The sequence below is a fragment of the Fistularia commersonii genome, chromosome 34, assembly GCF_037954325.1.
Source record: "Fistularia commersonii isolate RoL2024-O1a breed Wild chromosome 34, RoL_Fcom_v1.0, whole genome shotgun sequence".
NCBI classification, from domain to species: Eukaryota; Metazoa; Chordata; class Actinopteri; order Syngnathiformes; family Fistulariidae; genus Fistularia; species Fistularia commersonii.
The window spans coordinates 8,785,554-8,809,934 of NC_141317.1; the positions used below are offsets into that span (position 1 = coordinate 8,785,554).

At 42.3% G+C, this 24,381-nt stretch overlaps 3 protein-coding genes across 6 annotated transcripts; all 3 read right to left on the reverse strand.

Moving 5' to 3' along the window:
- Positions 1-12: 12 nt before the first annotated feature.
- On the reverse strand, positions 13-8,224 carry LOC147214492 (protein SSUH2 homolog). 3 transcript variants are annotated; one of them, XM_086141977.1, is made up of 15 exons: positions 7,663-7,825; positions 7,513-7,586; positions 6,341-6,377; positions 6,182-6,246; positions 5,557-5,658; positions 2,763-2,838; positions 2,487-2,616; positions 2,325-2,385; positions 1,921-2,042; positions 1,766-1,828; positions 1,592-1,674; positions 1,377-1,469; positions 1,156-1,261; positions 819-926; positions 13-464 (listed from the first exon to the last, which is right to left on the reverse strand). In XM_086141977.1, the coding sequence occupies exons 2-15, from the start codon at positions 7,520-7,522 to the stop codon at positions 324-326; spliced, it is 1,197 nt and encodes a 398-aa protein (XP_085998103.1). In that variant the 5' UTR covers positions 7,523-7,586; positions 7,663-7,825; the 3' UTR covers positions 13-323. The 3 variants fall into 3 exon arrangements, with proteins under 3 accessions (XP_085998103.1, XP_085998104.1, XP_085998105.1); XM_086141978.1 differs by having other exon boundaries at positions 6,468-8,224; XM_086141979.1 differs by lacking the exons at positions 6,182-6,246; positions 6,341-6,377; positions 7,513-7,586; positions 7,663-7,825 and adding an exon at positions 5,833-6,141.
- LOC147214493 (DDB1- and CUL4-associated factor 1-like) lies at positions 7,659-12,232 on the reverse strand. Its single transcript, XM_086141124.1, has 11 exons — positions 12,031-12,232; positions 11,264-11,412; positions 11,095-11,171; positions 10,938-11,011; positions 9,525-10,127; positions 9,189-9,290; positions 8,928-9,086; positions 8,213-8,407; positions 7,917-8,126; positions 7,780-7,830; positions 7,659-7,703 (listed from the first exon to the last, which is right to left on the reverse strand). Exons 2-11 carry the CDS (start codon positions 11,374-11,376, stop codon positions 7,659-7,661), a joined length of 1,629 nt encoding a protein of 542 aa, XP_085997250.1. The 5' UTR covers positions 11,377-11,412; positions 12,031-12,232.
- Positions 12,233-12,341: 109 nt separating this feature from the next.
- LOC147214494 (protein SSUH2 homolog) lies at positions 12,342-24,243 on the reverse strand. Of its 2 annotated transcripts, none has more exons than XM_086141981.1 (12): positions 23,921-24,243; positions 23,200-23,301; positions 15,114-15,189; positions 14,838-14,967; positions 14,676-14,736; positions 14,272-14,393; positions 14,116-14,178; positions 13,942-14,024; positions 13,727-13,819; positions 13,506-13,611; positions 13,169-13,276; positions 12,342-12,796 (listed from the first exon to the last, which is right to left on the reverse strand). In XM_086141981.1, the coding sequence occupies exons 2-12, from the start codon at positions 23,297-23,299 to the stop codon at positions 12,656-12,658; spliced, it is 1,083 nt and encodes a 360-aa protein (XP_085998107.1). In that variant the 5' UTR covers positions 23,300-23,301; positions 23,921-24,243; the 3' UTR covers positions 12,342-12,655. The 2 variants fall into 2 exon arrangements, with proteins under 2 accessions (XP_085998107.1, XP_085998106.1); XM_086141980.1 differs by lacking the exon at positions 23,921-24,243 and adding an exon at positions 23,476-23,587.
- Positions 24,244-24,381: the final 138 nt, after the last annotated feature.

Below are 24,381 nucleotides of genomic sequence, written 5' to 3' on the forward strand. Positions count from 1 at the left end.
CACAGAATATTCTTTTTTTTTGCAAGACAATTCATTTTAATCTGAAGTCTTACACTTACATATGAAAATTAAAAAATACATGTCAGAGACAAATGTACATATGAGGCCCGGTTAACAGATAAGTGGAGATAAAAACTGGTTTTGTACATCACCAAAATTCAGATTACATGTTTTTTTAATGTGTAACATGTTAATATGCAATGCTGTTGACACAGGCTTCCATGAGTGGCATCTTGTAACAAAATACAGTTTAATATGTTGCCACAAAAAGCCAAATCCCTTTTAATGATTTGTGCAATTTCATTAAATTCCAACACCTTCAATTACATGACTGTGCAGCAACATTTGGCTGGGTAGTTGTCTGCATTAACTTTAAACTCATTTCCATAAACAAAGTAAATATAGGATTTCCCTTTCCACGAATAGGTCACCTTGGTGACGGGTATCAGCTCTATTGTCTGGCGCTGGAGACATGGGAGACATGAAAAGAAAAACATATTTTCAATAAAGGCAATGCAAGACAGTGACCCAAAGTGCTGTCCAGAAGACATCAGTCTGTCACAGGAATTGAAATCAATGCACTGCCAGCAGTGATGTTCATCAATCTAGATTTTAACCAACTCTTTTCAACAAAATTTGACTGGATGGAGTTTCTACTGCAGTACAGCAATGCCCCCAAATATTCAAATCTATGTCAAAGACTCAAGACAGAAATGTCCCTGCACATTGTGGTCCTGGAAAGAAACTGGATATCTATAAGTAAAATATAGCAAAATATTAAGAAAGAAGAACAATCCAGTACAAAAAAAGACTTTTACCTGTTGTAAAATGCGTGATGTCTGGGAGTACTTGCCCTGATGCTCACTGACCAGGCGCTGTGCAGCCTGAGCCACTGCAGGATCTGGAAAACCCATCACAGGGTATACCTGTTCAAGGCGACAAGAAAATACCTTCAGAGGTCTTCACTGCATCCAGTGATTGTAGAAAACATAATATAAAATACAGAATTAATCAAGACATAATTGTGTCAACCAACTGAAATAATCATGAATCATTTTTTTGCCAAATTGTTGAATAATTGTCACTGTATATTTATTGGTTGACGACTCAGATAGTGTTTGGCTTATTTACAATTATGCAAAAACAAAATGTTACCATGTATTGAGAGTCTCTGAAAAGTTCCTTGCCGGACACTTTGCTTAGGTTATCCACACGGAGTCCACTAGATTGTTCCACGACATAAGAGTCCACATTATTAGTCCTAAGAGGATACGCATGAAAAAGAAAAAAATAGAAAAAAAAAGTTTAATCTTGGAGCCCTGGTGGTCACACTGATCATCCTTTTGGACTGACTTCAACTAAAGAAATAAAGACACCATTTGACAGTGAGGTTGATGTAGACCAGGAGCTGCTGTCGTCCATTGCATGCGTCACATTGCCTGGATCCTTGCCCCTGACAGTGGCTGCAACTAACACAATATTGTGAAAATGACAGTCAGATATTTTGAGGGAAGGTATTAGCACAACTATTTAGAAACTGAACTTACTATCAGACATTAAAAAAAGTTTGGATTGAATGGCAAAAGCTTACTTTTCCCTCCCTCTGCCAAAGCAGTGATGGCATCGCTCACCTCCATGGCGAAAACCAGATCCATTGCATGCCCAGCAAAGTTTCTGACAGCAGCAAAAGGAAAAGCACAATTAAATACTCTTGCCAGAGGTCTGAGGTCCTTCCCTTTGAAAGTAGCTGGTGGAAATGACTCACATTGCCAGCTCCAGCACAGTCTTTGCAGGGTTTTCTCCCCATCCCCACACAAACGTGGCAAGGCTGCAGATGGAATCATTCTCATAAAAAATAAACCAACAAACACACTTCTCAAACTATGTTTAATGCAATCGTGCAATATTGGCGTAATTTACCTTCATGGATGAAGTGTAGGGGACCTTCATGAGTTGCTTACCATCCACAAAGAAATTTGGGGCTTTAGCGTGAATATCCCAAGGTCCTGGAGGTGGTTGGATGTAGGCATCTATTGGCTGGCCTGTTACGGAGCAAACAATACACTGACTAATGTTGAAGACTGAGACATTTAGTGTATGAATCAAGAAACAAACCAACTTTTCTAATGATCGTTTCATGTCTGCGTTAAAATACTTTCTGAATTTAAATTCTTACTCTTTTCTTACAAAAGGCAGTCTTGATCTGTGTTTTGTGCAGAGGATTATGCATTTCCGCCACTATTTCACTTGAAGGTTTCAACAATGTTTCCCAAATTGTTGTATGTGTATCCTTGGAATGACGAAAGCATGAACGAAACTGTTACCATTGTATGGCTCGTGATGCCACTCAGTAGATCTTGACTCAGTGAAGGTTTCCAAGCGGTACTAAATCAGGAGTGGTGCGGAATCAGGATCAACAACGTTATTTTACCGTCAAATTCTAGCAAATGTTCAACTTTGTTCTGAACACAGAGACTCCTGCTTACCCTGTATGTATTAAAAGCCTCCATGTTTGTGATGACGCCATCCTTTGCCGGCGCTTTGCTGTAGCAGCACTTGCTGGAGGCAAACAGGGCAAATGCATCACGGGCCGTATCTTCAGTAATGGATGGAATACTGCAAGAGGTGGAGGAGGAACATTGTGCGTGTTATGAGATTTAAGAGGAAGTGAAAACTCCAGAGACACTGAGCTGACATTGATTTGAATTTTTTTCCCCCTCGATGTCAATAAGCAAAAGTGATGAAAAAGTTTGACACCTTACTTCCAATGTGGCTGCTCAGGTCTTGCTTCAGGCCCAGGAAGAGGGTGAGCAGGAATCGGAGGGGGATGAAATCCACCTATAGTACATGTTTAGCTTTATTATCATGAGAAGGAAATGTCTCGTTTGTAAACACGCCATAATCTTGTGAGGCAGGGAAAGTAACTGTGGATTAGCAGCAGGAGAGGACAGAAATGCGGCAGATATGCTAATTACCTTATTATTACATTACAAAATTAAGAAACTCGACATTCTGCTTTTCTATATTTTCCTCAAACGAAAACAAATACTTTTTTGAATATGATTATATGAATAATTATAATAAGAGGAAAGTCTACATATTTATTTTCCTGTTGCTTGAGTTTTAATCAGAATCATGGAAAAAAATGTTCACTGCATCTGCAAACAGCATGTAACTTATTATGCTGGAGTCATTATAATCATACACAAGATGAGCCACATTTTAATGAAGAGTAGCAGTAAACATTGATGAGACATCTATGTCTGATTATGCATTTATATACTGCTCAAAAAAATAAAGGGAACACTTGAACAACACAATGTAACTCCAAGTCAATCCCACTTCTGTGAAATCATAGTGTCCACTCAGGAAGCAACACAGATTCATTTTGACTTGTTTTAAGGACATTACATCAAAGTTGGATCAGCCTGGAGTTTGTTTTTACACTTTAATTTTGAGTGTGATTCCTAATCCAGACCTCCATGGGTTGATACAATTGATTTCCATTGATCATTTTTGTTTGATTTTGTTGTCAGCACATTCAACTGTGTAAAGAGCAAAGTATTTCATAAGAATATTTCATTCATTTAGATCTAGGATGTGTTTTTTAAGTATTCCCTTTATTTTTTTTGAGCAGTGTATATTGTTCTAGATAACTTGGAATGATTTTTTTTCACACAATAGTATTTTATTGTTTCATTTGGGACATCGATGTTACAGCGCTTCGGGGGGGGGGGGGGTTAGCTTTCAGAGAGTTGGAGAAGAAAGGGAGAGGATATAAAACTGCGAAGCAAGAATGTATTAAGTACCATCATATAAATATCCTAGACTCGGGATGTGAAGTTGCTTCACAGCAAGGGAGGTTGGTGACCGCTGTGATGTCAGAACGGGCCTTTCTTGCATCACGAGCAGCGGCATCTCTCTGTGTCTTTATGACACACAGCTGAGTTGGAGCAGCTGCAGAGGCTGTTTGACAGTAAGTCACTATGCGCTAATATGATGTTGAAGCTATTAGTTTGCAAAAGCACCGCAGAAGCAAGACAGCTGAAGTTCTCAGACAGAAGTGAGGATGTGTGAAAACACGAGGAGGAAGTAACACAATTCTCTACGGTACACTGCACTGAGGAAGATGAGAAACATCTCATCGCACACAGGTGCAAATGTTAAATCTTTGTTTTCCCATCTCTCCAATGATGATGTCAACGGCAGGTCAGTCCAGTGAAAACTGTTGACAAGCATCCTGTGTGTGATACCAGTTAACTAAATTAGCAGTTTCTTGCTTAAAAATGTGTATTGACTTTTTTTTATTTTGGTACATTGTAGCCATGATAGATTCGTCTAACCCTAACTGCTTGACAGGGAGAAATGGTTGATGAAAAGTGTGAGGACGAGAATTCCGAATTCCTGCTTTTTTTTCTCACTTTTTGAGTGTGAAACAATGCGGCTTAAACAATGATGTGACTAATTTATAGATTTTTTTTGGAACTAATGAGCTTCATGCCGCTAAAACACTTAGCCTCATCGCATCAGACTAATGAAAGTACTGTGAAATTCTGAGGCTGTCCTAAGACGACTTTTGGTGTGCAGGAGGAAAACCAAGATAGCGGCGGTAGAAAATGGATGGATGGACTTTTCCTTGTGTTATTAATTATTAATCTTTGTCATCGGCCGTGTTACAGGGACCGTTCAGAAAAAAAGCATTTTGAGTATGTATTTGTGGGTCTTACCCGTACGTATTTAATTAAAAGAAAAAACAAAAAGTTTCTGTGTAAATATCTGTTGAAACATGGACACCTGTGGCTTACAGGAAAATGTGGCCTATATATGTACACATATATTTAGTTATTTCTATTCGGTGCGGCTTATATTCAGGTGCGGTCAATAGTGCGGAAATTACTGTGATATCGTTTATTTATTATCTATACAGCTTATCCGGCTGACCACAGGGCCGTATATACAGGACTGTCTCAGAAAATTAGAACATGATGATAAAGTTCTTTATCTTCTGTAATGCAATTAAAAAGCAAAAATTACTTTTTCATGATATTCTAATATTTTGAGATAGGATTTCTGAGTTTTCTTAAGATGTAAGCCATAATCAGCAATATCAAAATAATAAAAGGCTTGCAATATTTCAGTTGATTTGTAATGAATCCAGAATGTATGACATTTTTGTTTTTGTAATTGCATTACAGAAGATAAAGAACTTTATCACAATATTCTAATTTTCTGAGACAGCCCTGTAGATAAACTCATCCACATGTCATTTGGACAGTTACAACCATTCACCCTCTCATTCACACATCTGGATTTTAGCATGTTCAATAAAACTCCTGCAGGTTTTTGGACTGTTGGAGAACCGTCAAGACGCTGAACCCCAAACTTCTCTGCTCATACATGATGGTCTAATTTGCAAATCCCTTGGGTGTTGTGCTGTGTAGAACTAAATTTAACAAAATAAAGGGCTTATCTTTTCCTCTTCCTCTTGTGGAAGCATCAACCAAATCTTTGATTTATATATTTTCATTTCTGTCAGCACAACACCTTTACACTTACCTCCACCTGCCACCGTTCCCTCATAGCCAGGGATATTGTCAAACATGCTGGCTGGAGGAGCACTCGGGCCTTGGGAATCATCAGCAGGTGGGGCGAACATACCTGTGACAAAACCAGAGGAACCAGTTCAGTCAAATAGAATTGCATAAATTGTGAAAAACCACTTATTAAACCTAAATAAACGATGCATACTTTCATTTACTTGTTAAATGTCAACAACTTGAATTCTTGAAACAGGTTACTACAAGACGACAGCAGAAAGAGAGCAAGACTCACCTCCCCTCTTTGTTACTACACGATCTGATGGCGTTTACAGCTTATCAAGGAGCGGCCGTTTAAGTAGCACTTCTCTAAAAATTCTGTTTTGAGTTTTTTTTCGCAACCCAACTTCTCTGAATCCAATCGAACTTCAAAAAAAAAAAAAAAAAAAAAAAAAAACACCGCCGCGACCTCAGTTCTTGAACTGCGTTGTAACTGCAATTTGCGTTTGACGTCACAGGGCGGAAGTGCGCGTCCCTGTTGAGACGTGCGTTGAAAAGTTTACAAATCCGGATTTGTAAACACACAGTTCTTCTTAAATTCACACACTCCTAATATTATTTTTGAGAGCGATCGTTTCACTTACCGGACCCTCCATCCGATTGCGGCACATAGCCGGGATTCGCTATCCCGTAATTCCCGTAATTTGGGCTGGATTTAACGGAAATAATTAAAAAAAAAAGTCAGTGGGCACAACTACATTTGTTTCAGGATACGTTTCTATGATACATAAAATAAACCTCACCTCAAAATAGGACGGTTGGCCATGTTGATGCACTGGACTGATACCCAAAGAAGAAAAGGAAAAAACTACTCTGAGTTTGTAGGCAGTTTGGGACCCCTTTTAATGTTGCAAAAAAAAAAATCGTTACCCTCGATCACAATAAGTTTCGTTTTCCTCACACCGACTCACCAACCAGACGCCTGACAGTTCAAAGGTCACGGTGGCCACACAAATTTGTTTTATTTTTCCGATAACTCACTATTAACAATGTCTATGAAAAAAGAAAGATCAGGAAGTACGCACGCAATACAACATCACTCGAGGGAAGTAAATTATGTATAAAAGTGGGCGTAACGCTCGGCTTGCGATTTTTTTTTTTTATTCATTGTAACTTAAAACAAATGAATACATTAGTGCTGTAAAAAGAGTCCAGTCATGGATTTTGGACTGTTTATACATGAGGTTAAGCTGCGTTGGCTAGCGTTTGTAAATTGCTAGTAGTACTGCTGCCGACAAGGCAGCAGTACTACACTACCCATAATCCATTGCGGCGCCCTCGGAAGTCCTTTTCTTTCCTTCCGCCGTCCCTGAAGTCCCTTTTGGATTTACATCGGCGGGTGAGTTGATACAATCTATGGCAATCCGCGAGTTTTAACTTGTATTTTTACCATCCGCGTACACATGACCAATTTTAGAGGGTTGGTGTTCATGTTCCGGAGAAAAGTGGCTATTTTAATGTTTGAAATGATCGCGATATGAGGTGGTTGGAGTAAAAGCTGATGCTAATGCTGATGGCCGGCTGGCAGCGTTTACCCCCGTAAAGTGGGCTCGAAACACCAAATAAATACCTAGTAAATGAATGATAACTCTTGTGGATTCTGTATCAAATGTGTTTCTGCAGACTCTCAATTTTTGCGACAACAAGCTGAAACACGTTGGGTCAAACATTGCGCTATTTGCTCGCCAAGCTAATTACATACTATACGAAGTAAAGGACTAGCTTGGCAGGCTAATAGTACATCGGACGTTAGCTAATAGATGTATATTATGCATCAGTGTTAGCCTGCCTTCACAGCATGTTGACTGTTTGGTACTGACCAATTCCATAGGTATTGTTACTGTAATGTGGCTCATAATGGCTAGTTCCCAGTGTGGTAATAATCTCGTGTGTTTAAATAGCCTCTTCAGGTTACCATTCTGCATACAGGTCTTGCAAGGTGTAGCTGCTTCTCAAAGGTTTTCCACTTTTCTTGTTCTCAGTCACAATCTTTGGGAGAGAAGTGTTAAAACATTGACAGTGAAATTGTGAAGGACTATGAAGAGAATTACGGTCCCGTCCTTACCTGCCGTAGTATGTCCTCCAGTCACAAGCAATGGAAATGAGCTGTAGAAGGAGTTGGACGCAGGAGAATTTGTGAAAGACCTCTGCTGGTTCCCAGTAAAGCCGGAGCGGGCCATACTCTGAGAAACTCCATCATTTCCACAACCTGCTCGCGGCTGTAGCTGACCGCCTGAGGCATGGCAGGACACAAATCATCGATACAAAAGGTCAAATGCGTTTCTTTCACTGCCACTAAAGCGAGGCTCTTCTATATACCTTGTAGTATGGCTGGGAGTGAATGGGGGCGCCTCCTTCCGTCCGCTGCAAGGATTGCTTGACCTGCTCCACCTTGATTGCCAGATGAGCCTCAAAATACCTGCGCAGCGCCATGCAAGTGTGTTTGGCAGTCTGCCGGCTTGAGAAGATCTCGTCATCGCTCAACAGCGCTCCCTGGTCTTCTAGGTTCAGGATCTCTAGCGTACTGATCTGGAAGCAGTCGTGCGATTGATTAGCACGGCGTTTGAGTCAGATGTGTTTTTCGAGTGAAAAAATATACAGATGATCGCGTTTGCGGTGTCTCGTCCTACCAGATTGACGAGACGTCGGAGCCCGTCCTGCTTGTCAAAAAGCTCCAGGACAGCGCGGAAAGAAAAGGAAATGGAGAAGAACATGGTGGCGTGGCAGCAGCCGGACGCATGCGAGCATTCCAACAGCCACAGTGTGTATCCAACCACATCTGACAGGACGGTGTGGGGCAACATACACACCTTTGGAAGAGAGAAGAAACGCTGAATGCCTTGATAGCAATAAAAGCAGGATTCAAAGTGTTTTTCTAAGCCATCTTGTCTCTTAATTGTTACATGAACGGAAGCTACGGGTTTATGTATCAAAATAATGAGAGATATCAAATGATAGCTAATATATAGTAGCGCTCCGAAGCTTTTTGGGCCAATATAAGGGTTTGTTCTGTTTGATACATCATTTTTTTTTTCAACATTTTTGCATCAGTACAAGTGTATGAAGGACACTTACATATAAATCCCTCTCTACCAAATGCTCTTGACAATAGGTTTTAATGTTCCAATTATTTCTTGCTTAATGTAATGCAACTTTTATTTATATCACTTTGAACAAATTTAGATGACTGCTTGCTTACAAGCATTCAAACCGCCATCATGTGAATCCAGCCATGCCCGACAACGGAGAAATCTCTGTACTACAACGTCGTGTTGTTAAAAACGGGAACGCCGGTTTGAATATGTCACTACATTTATTACGCCTCTGTACCCTTTCCATGGCATCCTGGTTGTAGGCAAGGTAGTAGAGGCACAGGGACACTCCAGTAGCAGCCATAGATGGTCTCGGGATCTCCAGCAACTTCTGAACTCCTCCGTGTGCCACAAACTCCGCAGCAAACTTCTTGTGAAGCAGCAGGGAAGCGAGATACTATAAGAGGAGGAAATATACAGATATATGTGACAAGTTTTACCCTGGCGGTTAGCACCACCGATCCACGTCTCGATATGAAGCGCCGAGGAAATGTTTCACCTTGAGAGCCTCAAAGGTGAGCTGCACATCATTGGTCTGCTTCAGATCCATATAATGCATTAGCAACTCACGAGCTCCCATCTCCATGAAAACCGCCAGGAGCTGTGGGCAGAGAGAGAACAAATAAAACCTTTGCCATTCGCTTTACTATAAAACCACACAAATGGCCGTCTGCCAGATATGACACGTCAACATGTCCCGCCGTTGTACATAATAACCCGTATGAATTCAAAACGCCAACTAGTGGCCGTTCGAGTCCGTGTCTACTTTGATAAAACGCCATGGAAACACAACACAATATATTACGTCTTGTGAGGGATGACGGCAATTACCAACCTCCTGATATTCTCCAAGAGGAGTGAGATATTGTAGAATGAGTCTCTGTTCGATCTCTGCGGTCAGAGGGTACAAATGATAGTTGTTGCCAATCACCCATGGACTCATCTCAGACCAGCTGCTATTGGACAGCTCGCTAAAAGTCCTCTCTGGCTCTGGCAAAGAGAAATTCAGTTTGGGTTTTGAGGTCCTGCCACTCAGGGAGTCCCTCTCTGCTCTCCGTCTCAGGTAAGTGTTACCATCAGACAAGCCTGGGTATATCAGGGAAGCGGGGGCAGACATGGGCTTCATCATGGTTTTAGCGGCCGAGTTTGCGCGGCTGCTGGTCTTATGTGGAGAGTTTAAACGGAACGAAAGCTCATTTTCGGGCTCGATGGTCGAGAGGGGAATTTCGCCATCGTCCTCCTGCTCTGTCTCCTCCTTTTCGGCGCCGTTTCGGCCTGGTGTGAAGGGCTTCTCTTCAAAGGCCCCATCAACTGTCTCCTCATCCAAAGGTAACAAAGGTTCACTCAATGTCTTCCTGGGGCTTGGGCGTTTGATTTCCCTTTTGGTCTCAGCATCCTTATCCTGGAGCTCCCGTAACCGATGCAACATCAAAGGCACCTGTCAAAGGAGAGCATTTAAATCAAGATGCTGCGCAGTTACATCACGCCGCATTCTGACGTACTCAGAGTTACGAAGGGCTTTGCGATACTAAAATATGCGCGGAATGCACTGTTATCGGTGTTGTGAGTGAGTACGTATTGTACCCGTTTAGAATTGGCTTATATGCATCCAAATATAAACATTATAAAAAAAGGAAAGGGAAAATAGCACAGTAGAAATGGGCGATACGTATGTAAATACTGTACAGTAAAACAGTAGAAATCGCTTAACGGCAGACCCCTTAGAACGTAAACCCGACCTGAAGTGAGGACCCCCTGTACAAACTAAAATTATCAAACAGCCATTACTATAACAAAACAGTTTTTAATTATCTTAACTGTTATTCTGAACAATCAATGACTAGATAAATAGGGAAATTGTAGTTCAACAAAAAATTCAACGTTTACATCCATGTATATAGATCTATACTCAGATGGCAGGGTATCAGGCACCAACAAAAAAGAAACAATTCTAACTTACCATCACTCCATAGAGTCACTTTTAATGAGTTTGAGATCTTTTGATTGTAACATAATCATATTTGAACTTTGATGCCAGAGAAAATAGTTGAATTTATAGAGATATTTGCATTTAATGTGTAACACACCTTTGAATTAGGCCTTGCTGAACTAAATCGTCTGTCTTCGGTGACAAGAGTTGCTCAAATCGATAAAAAGCGTAATTTTAAACTGAAAAATTACAGGGAACAAATAAGTCTGAGAAAAGGGATATCTAATAGGGCCCTAATTCCTGTTAATCCATACTTACTGTGTTCATGAAATCATCATTCTTAAAGAGGATCTTGAGCAGGTGCCCCAGCATACATTCTGGATCAGCTCTCCCTAGTGGCGAAGAGGGAAATGTCAAAAACACACAATCTCCAGAGGTCCAGAGACGGTATTTTTGTTTGGCATGTTTTGCATACCGGGATGTCGGTCATCGAAAGGGTCTGGGTCTGCTTTGTGATACTCTTCCGTCTCCTTCTCAACAAGTTCCGAGATTCTGAAAGTGACATTGCGATAAAAGGTTTGCTACCTTAATTGCTCCCTTTATAACATAACAAAGCATGATTTAATTAAAAAAAAGATACTAACTTGGTAAGGATGTTGACCAGCTCCTGTGTGCCACCTTGCTGTTCCCTCTCCCACTGTTCAAGTAAAGCAGTCAGCTCTGCCTTGGAGTCCACACTGGCAGATGCCGACGCCATAGCGTTGCAAGGATAGTGGCACTTGGTCACTACTCACTTCATTCATTAAATAAATGAATTAATATTGGAAAAAAAAACAGAGTTAGAGCAGGCGACCACGGATGCTAGTTTACGATTTCTTCTAAGACTGCCACATCACAGGAATGTGACTGAGGAAATATGGAGCTAAACCGTGGATCCGCACCATCACATCACAAATGTCACACAGCCGTGTTTTCAAGAGACTACAACTGACGAAGAAACATTCATTCAGCTTCACGTTAGTTTGGGGAAAATAATATCACGGCAACTTTTTTATATCCTGATTTAGGACGACAATTTCCACGTCCCGTATTTCGGTTCTTATTGATATTCTCCGGGGCGGACCGGAACCGACACAAACGCTGCCTGTTGCGGTGTTTGGCTAGCAACACGAGCTAAAGCGGAAGGCTAGTCAACTTAGCACGTTGGCGACACTTTTAAAAGTGAACACACTATAATTGCATATTATGCCATTCACTGTAAATCCACACTGAGGAGATATGACGAGTACATCCCGGCTGATATCCATAGTTTTATTTTGACCGAGAGAACCAACCAGTGCATACTACCTACTGGTATTAGCTTATAGCAGCACAGGTAAACCTGGCTAGTTAGCTTGTATGCTAACTTTACCTCGTTGTTCGCTCAATTCTTCAGCAGTTTTATAAGGGCTGGGATCCAAAGGTATTCGTCCAAATGTGCAGGCTTGCTATATACTTATCCACAAACGTTGCACAGCTCAACTGGTGATTACTTTGTTGTGGCTTTGTGTTGACGGTTTATTATCATTATGGCGAACACGTTCTGCACGTCACTTGTTGTGCGACGGTCCACTCTTGATGACGTCCGGGTTCGGTGGAATAACATTTCGAAATATATTCAACAAAGACTGAAATCACAGCAAAAACCAAAAGAAGAACTATGATTCAAATCACAGAATATTCTTTTTTTTTTTTGCAAGACAATTCATTTTAATCTGAAGTCTTACACTTACATATGAAAATTAAAAAATACATGTCAGAGACAAATGTACATATGAGGCCCGGTTAACAGATAAGTGGAGATAAAAACTGGTTTTGTACATCACCAAAATTCAGATTACATGTTTTTTTAATGTGTAACATGTTAATATGCAATGCTGTTGACACAGGCTTCCACGAGTGGCATCTTGTAACAAAATACAGTTTAATATGTTGCCACAAAAAGCCAAATCCCTTTTAATGATTTGTGCAATTTCATTAAATTCCAACACCTTCAATTACATGACTGTGCAGCAACATTTGGCTGGGTAGTTGTCTGCATTAACTTTAGACTCATTTCCATAAACAAAGTAAATATAGGATTTCCCTTTCCACGAATAGGTCACCTTGGTGATGGGTATCAGCTCTATTGTCTGGCGCTGGAGACATGGGAGACATGAAAAGAAAAACATATTTTCAATAAAGGCAATGCAAGACAGTGACCCAAAGTGCTGTCCAGAAGACATCAGTCTGTCACAGGAATTGAAATCAATGCACTGCCAGCAGTGATGTTCATCAATCTAGATTTTAACCAACTCTTTTCAACAAAATTTGACTGGATGGAGTTTCTACTGCAGTACAGCAATGCCCCCAAATATTCAAATCTATGTCAAAGACTCAAGACAGAAATGTCCCTGCATATTGTGGTCCTGGAAAGAAACTGGATATCTATAAGTAAACTATAGCAAAATATTAAGAAAGAAGAACAATCCTATAATTTGAAATTTGCCAGTACAAAAAAAGACTTTTACCTGTTGTAAAATGCGTGATGTCTGGGAGTACTTGCCCTGATGCTCACTGACCAGGCGCTGTGCAGCCTGAGCCACTGCAGGATCTGGAAAACCCATCACAGGGTCTACCTGTTCAAGGCGACAAGAAAATACCTTCAGAGGTGTTCACTGCATCCAGTGATTGTAGAAAACATAATATAAAATACAGAATTAATCAAGACATAATTGTGTCACCCAACTGAAATAATTATGAATCATTTTTTTGCCAAATTGTTGAATAATTGTCACTGTATATTTATTGGTTGACGACTCAGATAGTGTTTGGCTTATTTACAATTATGCAAAAACAAAATGTTACCATGTATTGAGAGTCTCTGAAAAGTTCCTTGCCGGACACTTTGCTTAGCTTATCCACACGGAGTCCACTAGATTGTTCCACGACATAAGAGTCCACATTATTAGTCCTAAGAGGATACGCATGAAAAAGAAAAAAATAGAAAAAAAAAGTTTAATCTTGGAGCCCTGGTGGTCACACTGATCATCCTTTTGGACTGACTTCAACTAAAGAAATAAAAACACCATTTGACAGTGAGGTTGATGTAGACCAGGAGCTGCTGTCGTCCATTGCATGCATAACATTTCCTGGATCCTTGCCCCTGACAGTGGCTGCAACTAACACAATATTGTGAAAATGACAGTCAGATATTTTGAGGGAAGGTATTAGCACAACTATTTAGAAACTGAACTTACTATCAGACATTAAAAAAAGTTTGGATTGAATGGCAAAAGCTTACTTTTCCCTCCCTTTGCCAGAGCAGTGATTGCATTGCTCACCTCCATGGTGAAAACCAGATCCATCGCATGTACAGCAAAGTTTCTGACAGCAGCAAAAGGAAAAGCACAATTAAATACTCTTGCCAGAGGTCTGAGGTCCTTCCCTTTAAAAGTAGCTGGTGGAAATGACTCACTTTGCCAGCTCCAGCACAGTCTTTGCAGGGTTTTCTCCCCATCCCCACACAAACGTGGCAAGACTGCAGATGGAATCATTCTCATTAAAAAATAAACCAACAAACACACTTCTCAAACTATGTTTAATGCAATCGTGCAATATTGGCGTAATTTACCTTCATGGATGAAGTGTAGGGGACCTTCATGAGTTGCTTACCATCCACAAAGAAATTTGGGGCTTTAGCGTGAATATCCCAAGGTCCTGGAGGTGGTTGGATGTTGGCATCTACTGGCTGGCCTGTTACGGAGCAAACAATACACTGACTAATGTTGAAGACTGAGACATTTAGTGTATGAATCAAGAAACAAACCAACTTTTCTAATGATCGTTTCATGTCTGCGTTAAAATACTTTCTGAATTTAAATTCTTACTCTTTTCTTACAAAAGGCAGTCTTGATCTGTGTTTTGTGCAGTGGATTATGCATTTCCGCCACTATTTCACTTGAAGGTTTCAACAATGTTTCCCAAATTGTTGTATGTGTATCCTTGGAATGACGAAAGCATGAACGAAACTGTTACCATTGTATGGCTCGTGATGCCACTCAGTAGATCTTGACTCAGTGAAGGTTTCCAAGCGGTACTAAATCAGGAGTGGTGCGGAATCAGGATCAACAACGTTATTTTACCGTCAAATTCTAGCAAATGTTCAACTTTGTTCTTAACACAGAGACTCCTGCTTACCCTGTATGTATTAAAAGCCTCCATGTTTGTGATGACGCCATCCTTTGCCGGCTCTTTGCTGTAGCAGCACTTGCTGGAGGCAAACTGGGCAAATTCCTCGTGGGCCTCATCTTCAGTAATGGATGGAATACTGCAAGAGGTGGAGGAGGAACATTGTGCGTGTCATGAGATTTAAGAGGAAGTGAAAACTCCAGAGACACTGAGCTGACATTGATTTGAATTTTTTTCCCCCTCGATGTCAATAAGCAAAAGTGATGAAAAAGTTTGAAACCTTACTTCAAATGTGGCTGCTCAGGTCTTGCTTCAGGCCCAGGAAGAGGGTGAGCAGGAATCGGAGGGGGATGAAATCCACCTATAGTACATGTTTAGCTTTATTATCATGAGAAGGAAATGTCTCGTTTGTAAACACGCCATAATCTTGTGAGGCAGGGAAAGTAACTGTGGATTAGCAGCAGGAGAGGACAGAAATGCGGCAGATATGCTAATTACCTTATTATTACATTACAAAATTAAGAAACTCGACATTCTGCTTTTCTATATTTTCCTCAAACGAAAACAAATACTTTTTTGAATATGATTATATGAATAATTATAATAAGAGGAAAGTCTACATATTTATTTTCCTGTTGCTTGAGTTTTAATCAGAATCATGGAAAAAAATGTTCACTGCATCTGCAAACAGCATGTAACTTATTATGCTGGAGTCATTATAATCATACACAAGATGAGCCACATTTTAATGAAGAGTAGCAGTAAACATTGATGAGACATCTATGTCTGATTATGCATTTATATACTGCTCAAAAAAATAAAGGGAACACTTGAACAACACAATGTAACTCCAAGTCAATCCCACTTCTGTGAAATCATAGTGTCCACTCAGGAAGCAACACAGATTCATTTTGACTTGTTTTAAGGACATTACATCAAAGTTGGATCAGCCTGGAGTTTGTTTTTACACTTTAATTTTGAGTGTGATTCCTAATCAGACCTCCATGGGTTGATACAATTGATTTCCATTGATCATTTTTGTGTGATTTTGTTGTCAGCACATTCAACTGTGTAAAGAGCAAAGCATTTCATAAGAATATTTCATTCATTTAGATCTAGGATGTGTTTTTTAAGCGTTCCCTTTATTTTTTTGAGCAGTGTATATTGTTCTAGATAACTTGGAATGATTTTTTTTCACACAATAGTATTTTATTGTTTCATTTGGGACATCGATGTTACAGCGCTTCGGGGGGGGGGTTAGCTTTCAGAGAGTTGGAGAAGAAAGGGAGAGGATATAACTTCCGGCGCTGCCTCGGGCGGCTGCCTGCCAGAGTTGCTCCTCACCGAGCGTCTCTCTCGTAAATCTTCTACTTTTCTTTTTAATTTTTATCCACTCTTCTCCTTAGTGACAATTTAGTTAAGGTTTTTGCCTCAGCACTAGATGATGTTCCATTCGCTCTTTCTTGTTTTCGCGGTGTTTGGAGCACTTTTTTCGAGCCGGATCCCGGTCCTGGCGGAGCGGCGCCATGGCGCAATGGCTCAATTGTTTACACCCGGGACCAGCTGATGGAGCTTCGACACAGCGGCGAGATGGGGGAGAGGCACGAAATCCCTAAGGAGCTACGGAGGAAATACCGGGGCTGCAGGGCCGGGAGGAGACGGTGGGTGAGGAAGAGGAGATACAGACCGTATCTCCCCTCCATTGTGATGGGAAACGTGAGATCGCTGGGCAACAAGTTGGAGGAGCTTACAGCGCTCACACGGAGCGACGGTGTGTTTCGTGAGGCCTCGGTGTTGTCCTTCACTGAGACTTGGCTAAACAACAACATACCGGACTCTGTGGTGAGTTTACCCGGCTTTCAGTTGGTGCGAGGGGACCGGAGTTGTGCCGGCAGCGGCAAGAAGAAGGGAGGAGGTGTCGCTGTGTTTGTAAACAACAAGTGGTGCAACCCCGGACACGTTACGGTGAAGGAGCGTGTTTGCTGCCCGGACATCGAACTATTGGCGGTGAGTCTCCGGCCGTACTATCTGCCCAGAGAGTTTTCCCACGCAATCATGATCACTGTTTACATCCCACCGTCGGCCGATGCACCGCGGGCTAATGACGTCATCAGCTCCGCGGTCGCGAGACTCCAGACCCGGCACCCCAGTGCCTTCATAGCCATCTCTGGGGATTTCAACCACGCCACCCTGTCATCATCTCTGCCCACTTTCAAACAGTTTGTGGACTGCAAGACAAGAGACAATAAAACTCTGGACCTGCTGTACGCCAATGCCAAGGACGCATACAGCTGTACAGCTCTCCCTGCTCTGGGCAGGGCAGACCACAACCTGGTCCACTTGAAGCCTCGCTATGTCCCTGAGGTCCAGCGGCAACCTGTGATCACCAGAACTGTCCGGAGGTGGTCACAGGAGGCAGAACTGACTCTTCAGGGATGCTTCGAGACGACGGACTGGGATGTGCTCTGCGAAGACCAGGGAGATGACGTCAGGAAACTCTCCGACTGTATAACTGACTATGTTAACTTCTGCACGGACAACATCATCCCCACCAAGACTGTGCGTTGTTTCTCAAACAACAAACCCTGGGTGACTAAGGACATTAAGGACACGCTGAACAGGAAGAAGGCGGCATTCAGGAGTGGAGACAAAGAGGAACTGAAGAAGGTGCAGACGGAGCTGAGGGAGAAGATCGCAGAGGGAAAGGACAGTTACAGGAGGAAGCTGGAGAGCAAACTCCAGCAGAACAACATGAGGGAGGTGTGGAGTGGGTTGAAAACCATCACTGGCCATGGAAAACAAGCAAGCCAGGTGATGATGGAAGGAGACCTGCAGGAGGCAAACAAACTAAACCTGTTTTTTAACAGATTTGATGAAGGTGCCTCCGCCCACCCTCCCCCCAGCTCCTCTCAGGACTTTCCTTCCCCTGTGCCCTCACCCCTCACTCTAAGGAGCTTTCCCCCTCCCCCACGCACCTCTCCTGCTTCCCTGGACGACGTCTCGTTAACACCTCAGCCCTCCTGCCCCCCAATAGGACTCTCTCCACCCCCTCCTGTTGCCTTCACCGCTGAGGAGGTGAGAAGAGAGTTCAGCCGCCTTCGTCCCAGGAAAGCCGCCGGCCCTGACGGCCTTAGCCCCAGAGTGCTGAAAGGATGTGCCTCTCAGCTGTGTGGGATCTTCTCACATCTCTTCAACCTGAGCCTGACCCAGATGGTTGTCCCCGACCGGTGGAAAACCTCATGTCTGGTTCCAGTGCCCAAGGTGAAGCATCCCAGCACACACAGCGACTACAGACCAGTGGCCCTGACATCACACGTCATGAAGCCGCTGGAGAGGCTCGTCCTGAGGCACCTTCGCACAGTCGTCGGACCTTCGCTGGACCCCCTGCGGTTCGCATACCAGCCCCGGATAGGAGTGGAAGACGCCATCATCTATCTGCTGCACAGAATCTACACACACCTGGAGGAGGCAGGAAGCACTGTGAGAGTCATGTTCTTTGACTTCTCCAGTGCTTTTAACACCATTCGACCTGCCCTGCTGAACAGGAAGCTTCTGGACATGCAGGTAGATGCTCCACTCGCGGCCTGGATCAACAACTACCTCACAGGCCGGCCGCAGTACGTGAGGCTGGGGAACATCACGTCGGACACCATTGTGAGCAGCACGGGGGCCCCACAGGGGACGGTCCTGTCTCCCTTCCTGTTCACGCTCTACACCTCAGACTTCAGGTTCTCCTCGCAGTCCTGCCACCTGCAGAAATTCTCAGATGACTCTGCCATCGTGGGCTGCATCAACGGAGGCCAGGAGGAGGAGTACAGGAGCGTGGTGGACAGGTTTGTGGAGTGGTGTGGACTGAACCACCTCCAGCTCAATGTCACAAAGACAAAGGAGCTGGTGGTGGATTTCAGGAAACAGAGGACCCATCCGACCCCAGTCACCATCAGGGGTACAGAGGTGGACATTGTGGACAGTTATAAGTACCTGGGTGTCCACTTGGACAATAAACTGGACTGGACTATTAACACCAACGCCAGCTTCAAGAAGGGTCAGAGCCGCCTGTTCTTCCTCAGGAGGCTCAGATCTTTCAACGTCTGCAGGACCATGCTGCAGATGTTCTACCACTCGGTGGTGTCCAGCGTCATCTTCTACGCTGTTGTGTGCTGGGGCAGCAGGCTCAAGACAGCTGATGCGAACAGACTCAACAAGCTCATCAGGAGAGCTGGGTCTGTCCTGGGCGTGGAGCTGGAGTCTGTGGTGCAGGTGTCAGAGAGGAGGATGCTGAAGAAGCTCCTCAGCACCATGGACAACATCCATCACCCCCTGCATGCCACACTGACGTCCTGTAAGAGCTCTTTCAGCCGTAGACTGATACCACCGAGGAGCTCCACTGAACGCCACAGGAGGTCTTTCCTCCCCGAGGCGATCAGACTTTTTAATTCCTCTCCATTCAGCCGCCGGCAACCATAACAACCTATCTTTAACTTAAAAACAAACAAAAATGTGCAATATCTCATTTCTGTGCAATATTCAGAAACTGTGCATTATTTCATCTCATAACAGCTACACTGTGCAATATTTCATCTCATCCCATAACTGCTACATTATAATGTTAAGACACTTATAGGTTTATCACTGCTAACTAAGACACTTTATAGTTTCACTGAAACACTTTATAGTTTATAGTTTATTTTTATTTCTAATTCTGCCTTTCTTTTATTATTTATTACTGTTTTATATTCTGTAACTCTGGCACTGCAATTTCCTTCGGGATTAATAAAGTTGTTCTTATTCTTATTCTTATATAAAACTGCAAAGCAAGAATGTATTAAGTACCATCATATAAATATCCTAGACTCGGGATGTGAAGTTGCTTCACACCAAGGGAGGTTGGTGACCGCTGCGATGTCAGAACGGGCCTTTCTTGCATCACGAGCAGCGGCATCTCTCTGTGTCTTTATGACACACAGCTGAGTTGGAGCAGCTGCAGAGGCTGTTTGACAGTAAGTCACTATGCGCTAATATGATGTTGAAGCTATTAGTTTGCAAAAGCACCGCAGAAGCAAGACAGCTGAAGTTCTCAGACAGAAGTGAAGATGTGTGAAAACACGAGGAGGAAGTAACACAATTCTCTGCGGTACACTGCGCTGAGGAAGATGAGAAACATCTCATCGCACACAGGTGCAAATGTTAAATCTTTGTTTTCCCATCTCTCAAATGATGTCAACGGCAGGTCAGTCCAGTGAAAACTGTTGACAAGCATCCTGTGTGTGATACCAGTTAACTAAATTAGCAGTTTCTTGCTTAAAAATGTGTATTGACTTTTTTTTATTTTGGTACATTGTAGCCATGATAGATTCGTCTAACCCTAACTGCTTGACAGGGAGAAATGGTTGATGAAAAGTGTGAGGACGAGAATTTCAAATTCCTGCTTTTTTTCTCAGACTTTTTGAGTGTGAAACAATGCGGCTTAAACAATGATGTGACTAATTTATAGATTTTTTTTGGAACTAATGAGCTTCATGCCACTAAAACACTTAGCCTCGTCGCATCAGACTAATGAAAGTGCCGTGAAATTCTGAGGCTGTTCTAAGACGACTTTTAGTGTGCAGGAGGAAGACCAAGATAGCGGCGGTAGAAAATGGATGGATGGACTTTCCCTTGTGTTATTAATTATTAATCTTTGTCATCGGCCGTGTTACAGGGACCGTTCAGAAAAAAAGCATTTTGAGTATGTATTTGTGGGTCTTACCCGTACGCTGTGTAAATACATCCACTGATGCACCTGGACACATCCTCAGTGATGTTCCTGGGATCATCGGGTGTTTCGGGTCTTTCAACATCATACACCCTCATCCAGGTGACCCAGCCAGGGCTGATCAGGCCCCGACTTGTGTCCAGTTGGCACGCTACCTACCATGATTCCATGGCTCTCCTCTCTTGAGCCACAGCCATCTTGAGGCCCTCTCTGCCGCTTCGGTGGTATTGCGGATGGCTCTTCTCCTATGCTGCCCGACGATGCCCAGACAACCCAGAGCGCTGGCATAGGACCGGACTGCAAATCCCCTGCAGCCCACTTCCACTGGAAGGCATTTTGCCCTCCATCCTGCTTGCTGGCACTCACTGACCAGTCCCGTGTACTTGGAGAGCTTCCTCTCAAAAGCCTCTTCCAGGCGGTCTTCCCACGGGACGGTCAACACCAACATTATCACTTGCTTGGTGGCCTCTGATACAAGGACAATGTCAGGACGGAGGGTGGTGCTTGCAATATGGCTAGGGAACTTAAGCTGTTTTCCAAGGTCCACCATCAGCTGCCAGTCTCTTGCAGATGTCAGGAAGCCTGCTGGTGTTCTTCTAGCTGTGGCTGCCTGCTCCCCAGCCCTGACAAAGCCAATGGAGTTCTTGGCAGGGTTTTAGATCTAGGATGTGTTTTTTAAGTGTTCCCTTTATTTTTTTGAGCAGTGTATATTGTTCTAGATAACTTGGAATGATTTTTTTTCACACAATAGTATTTTATTGTTTCATTTGGGACATCGATGTTACAGCGCTTCGGGGGGGGGGTTAGCTTTCAGAGAGTTGGAGAAGAAAGGGAGAGGATATAAAACTGCGAAGCAAGAATGTATTAAGTACCATCATATAAATATCCTAGACTCGGGATGTGAAGTTGCTTCACACCAAGGGAGGTTGGTGACCGCTGTGATGTCAGAACGGGCCTTTCTTGCATCACGAGCAGCGGCATCTCTCTGTGTCTTTATGACACACAGCTGAGTTGGAGCAGCTGCAGAGGCTGTTTGACAGTAAGTCACTATGCGCTAATATGATGTTGAAGCTATTAGTTTGCAAAAGCACCGCAGAAGCAAGACAGCTGAAGTTCTCAGACAGAAGTGAAGATGTGTGAAAACACGAGGAGGAAGTAACACAATTCTCTGCGGTACACTGCGCTGAGGAAGATGAGAAACATCTCATCGCACACAGGTGCAAATGTTAAATCTTTGTTTTCCCATCTCTCAAATGATGTCAACGGCAGGTCAGTCCAGTGAAAACTGTTGACAAGCATCCTGTGTGTGATACCAGTTAACTAAATTAGCAGTTTCTTGCTTAAAAATGTGTATTGACTTTTTTTTATTTTGGTACATTGTAGCCATGATAGATTCGTCTAACCCTAACTGCTTGACAGGGAGAAATGGTTGATGAAAAGTGTGAGGACGAGAATTTCAAATTCCTGCTTTTTTTCACACTTTTTGAGTGTGAAACAATGCGGCTTAAACAATGATGTGACTAATTTATAGATTTTTTTTGGAACTAATGAGCTTCATGCCACGAAAACACTTAGCCTCGTCGCATTAGACTAATGAAAGTACCGTGAAATTCTGAGGCTGTCCTATGACGACTTTTGGTGTGCAGGAGGAAAACCAAGATAGCGGCGGTAGAAAATGGATGGATGGACTTTTCCTTGTGTTATTAATTATTAATCTTTGTCATCGGCCGTGTTACAGGGACCGTTCAGAAAAAAAGCATTTTGAGTATGTATTTGTGGGTCTTACCCGTACGTATTTAATTAAAAGAAAAAAAAAAAAAGTTTCTGTGTAAATATCTGTTGAAACATGGACACCTGTGGCTTACAGGAAAATGTGGTCTATATATGTACACACATATTTAGTTATTTCTATTCAGTGCGGCTTATATTCAGGTGCGCTCAATAGTGCGGAAATTATTGTGATATCGTTTATTTATTATCTATACAGCTTATCCGGCTGACCACAGGGCCATATATACAGGACTGTCTCAGAAAATTAGAATATGATGATAAAGTTCTTTATCTTCTGTAATGCAATTAAAAAGCAAAAATTACTTTTTCATGATATTCTAATATTTTGAGATAGGATTTTTGAGTTTTCTTAAGATGTAAGCCATAATCAGCAATATCAAAATAATAAAAGGCTTGCAATATTTCAGTTGATTTGTAATGAATCCAGAATGTATGACATTTTTGTTTTTGTAATTGCATTACAGAAGATAAAGAACTTTATCACAATATTCTAATTTTCTGAGACAGCCCTGTAGATAAACTCATCCACATGTCATTTGGACAGTTACAACCATTCACCCTCTCATTCACACATCTGGATTTTAGCATGTTCAATAAAACTCCTGCAGGTTTTTGGACTGTCGGAGAACCGTCAAGACGCTGAACCCCAAACTTCTCTGCTCATACATGATGGTCTAATTTGCAAATCCCTTGGGTGTTGTGCTGTGTAGAACTAAATGTAACAAAATAAAGGGCTTATCTTTTCCTCTTCCTCTTGTGGAAGCATCAACCAAATCTTTGATTTATATATTTTCATTTCTGTCAGCACAACACCTTTACACTTACCTCCACCTGCCACCGTTCCCTCATAGCCAGGGATATTGTCAAACATGCTGGCTGGAGGAGCACTCTGGTCTTGGGAATCATCAGCAGGTGGGGCGAACATACCTGTGACAAAACCAGAGGAACCAGTTCAGTCAAATAGAATTGCATAAATTGTGAAAAACCACTTATTAAACCTAAATAAACGATGCATACTTTCATTTACTTGTTAAATGTCAACAACTTGAATTCTTGAAACAGGTTACTACAAGACGACAGCAGAAAGAGAGCAAGACTCACCTCCTCTCTTTGTTACTACACGATCTGATGGCGTTTACAGCTTATCAAGGAGCGGTCGTTTAAGTAGCACTTCTCTAAAAATTCTGTTTTGAGTTTTTTTTCGCAACCCACCTTATCTGAATCCAATCGAACTTCAAAAAAAAAAAAAAAAAAAAAAAAAAACACCGCCGCGATCTCAGTTCTTGAACGTCTACTACAATTTGCGTTGACGTCACAGGACGGAAGTGGGCGTCCCTGTTGAGACGTGCGTTAAAAAATGTACAAATCCGGATTTGTAAACACACAGTTCCTCGTGTGTCCGATTGCGGCACATAGCCGGGATTCGCTATCCCGTAATTCCCTTAATTTGGGCTGGATTTAACGGAAATAATTTAAAAAAAAAGTCAGTGGGCACAACTACATTTGTTTCAGGATACGTTTCTATGATACATAAAATAAACCTCACCTCAAAATAGGACGGTTGGCCATGTTGATGCACTGGACTGATACCCAAAGAAGAAAAGGAAAAAACTACTCTGAGTTTGTAGGCAGTTTGGGACCCCTTTTAATGTTGCAAAAAAAAAAATCGTTACCCTCGATCACAATAAGTTTTCCTCACACCGACTCACCAACCAGACGCCTGACAGTTCAAAGGTCACGGTGGCCACACAAATTTGTTTTATTTTTCCGATAACTCACTATTAACAATGTCTATGAAAAAAGAAAGATCAGGAAGTACGCACGCAATACAACATCACTCGAGGGAAGTAAATTATGTATAAAAGTGGGCGTAACGCTCGGCTTGCGATTTTTTTTTTTTATTCATTGTAACTTAAAACAAATGAATACATTAGTGCTGTAAAAAGAGTCCAGTCATGGATTTTGGACTGTTTATACATGAGGTTAAGCTGCGTTGGCTAGCGTTTG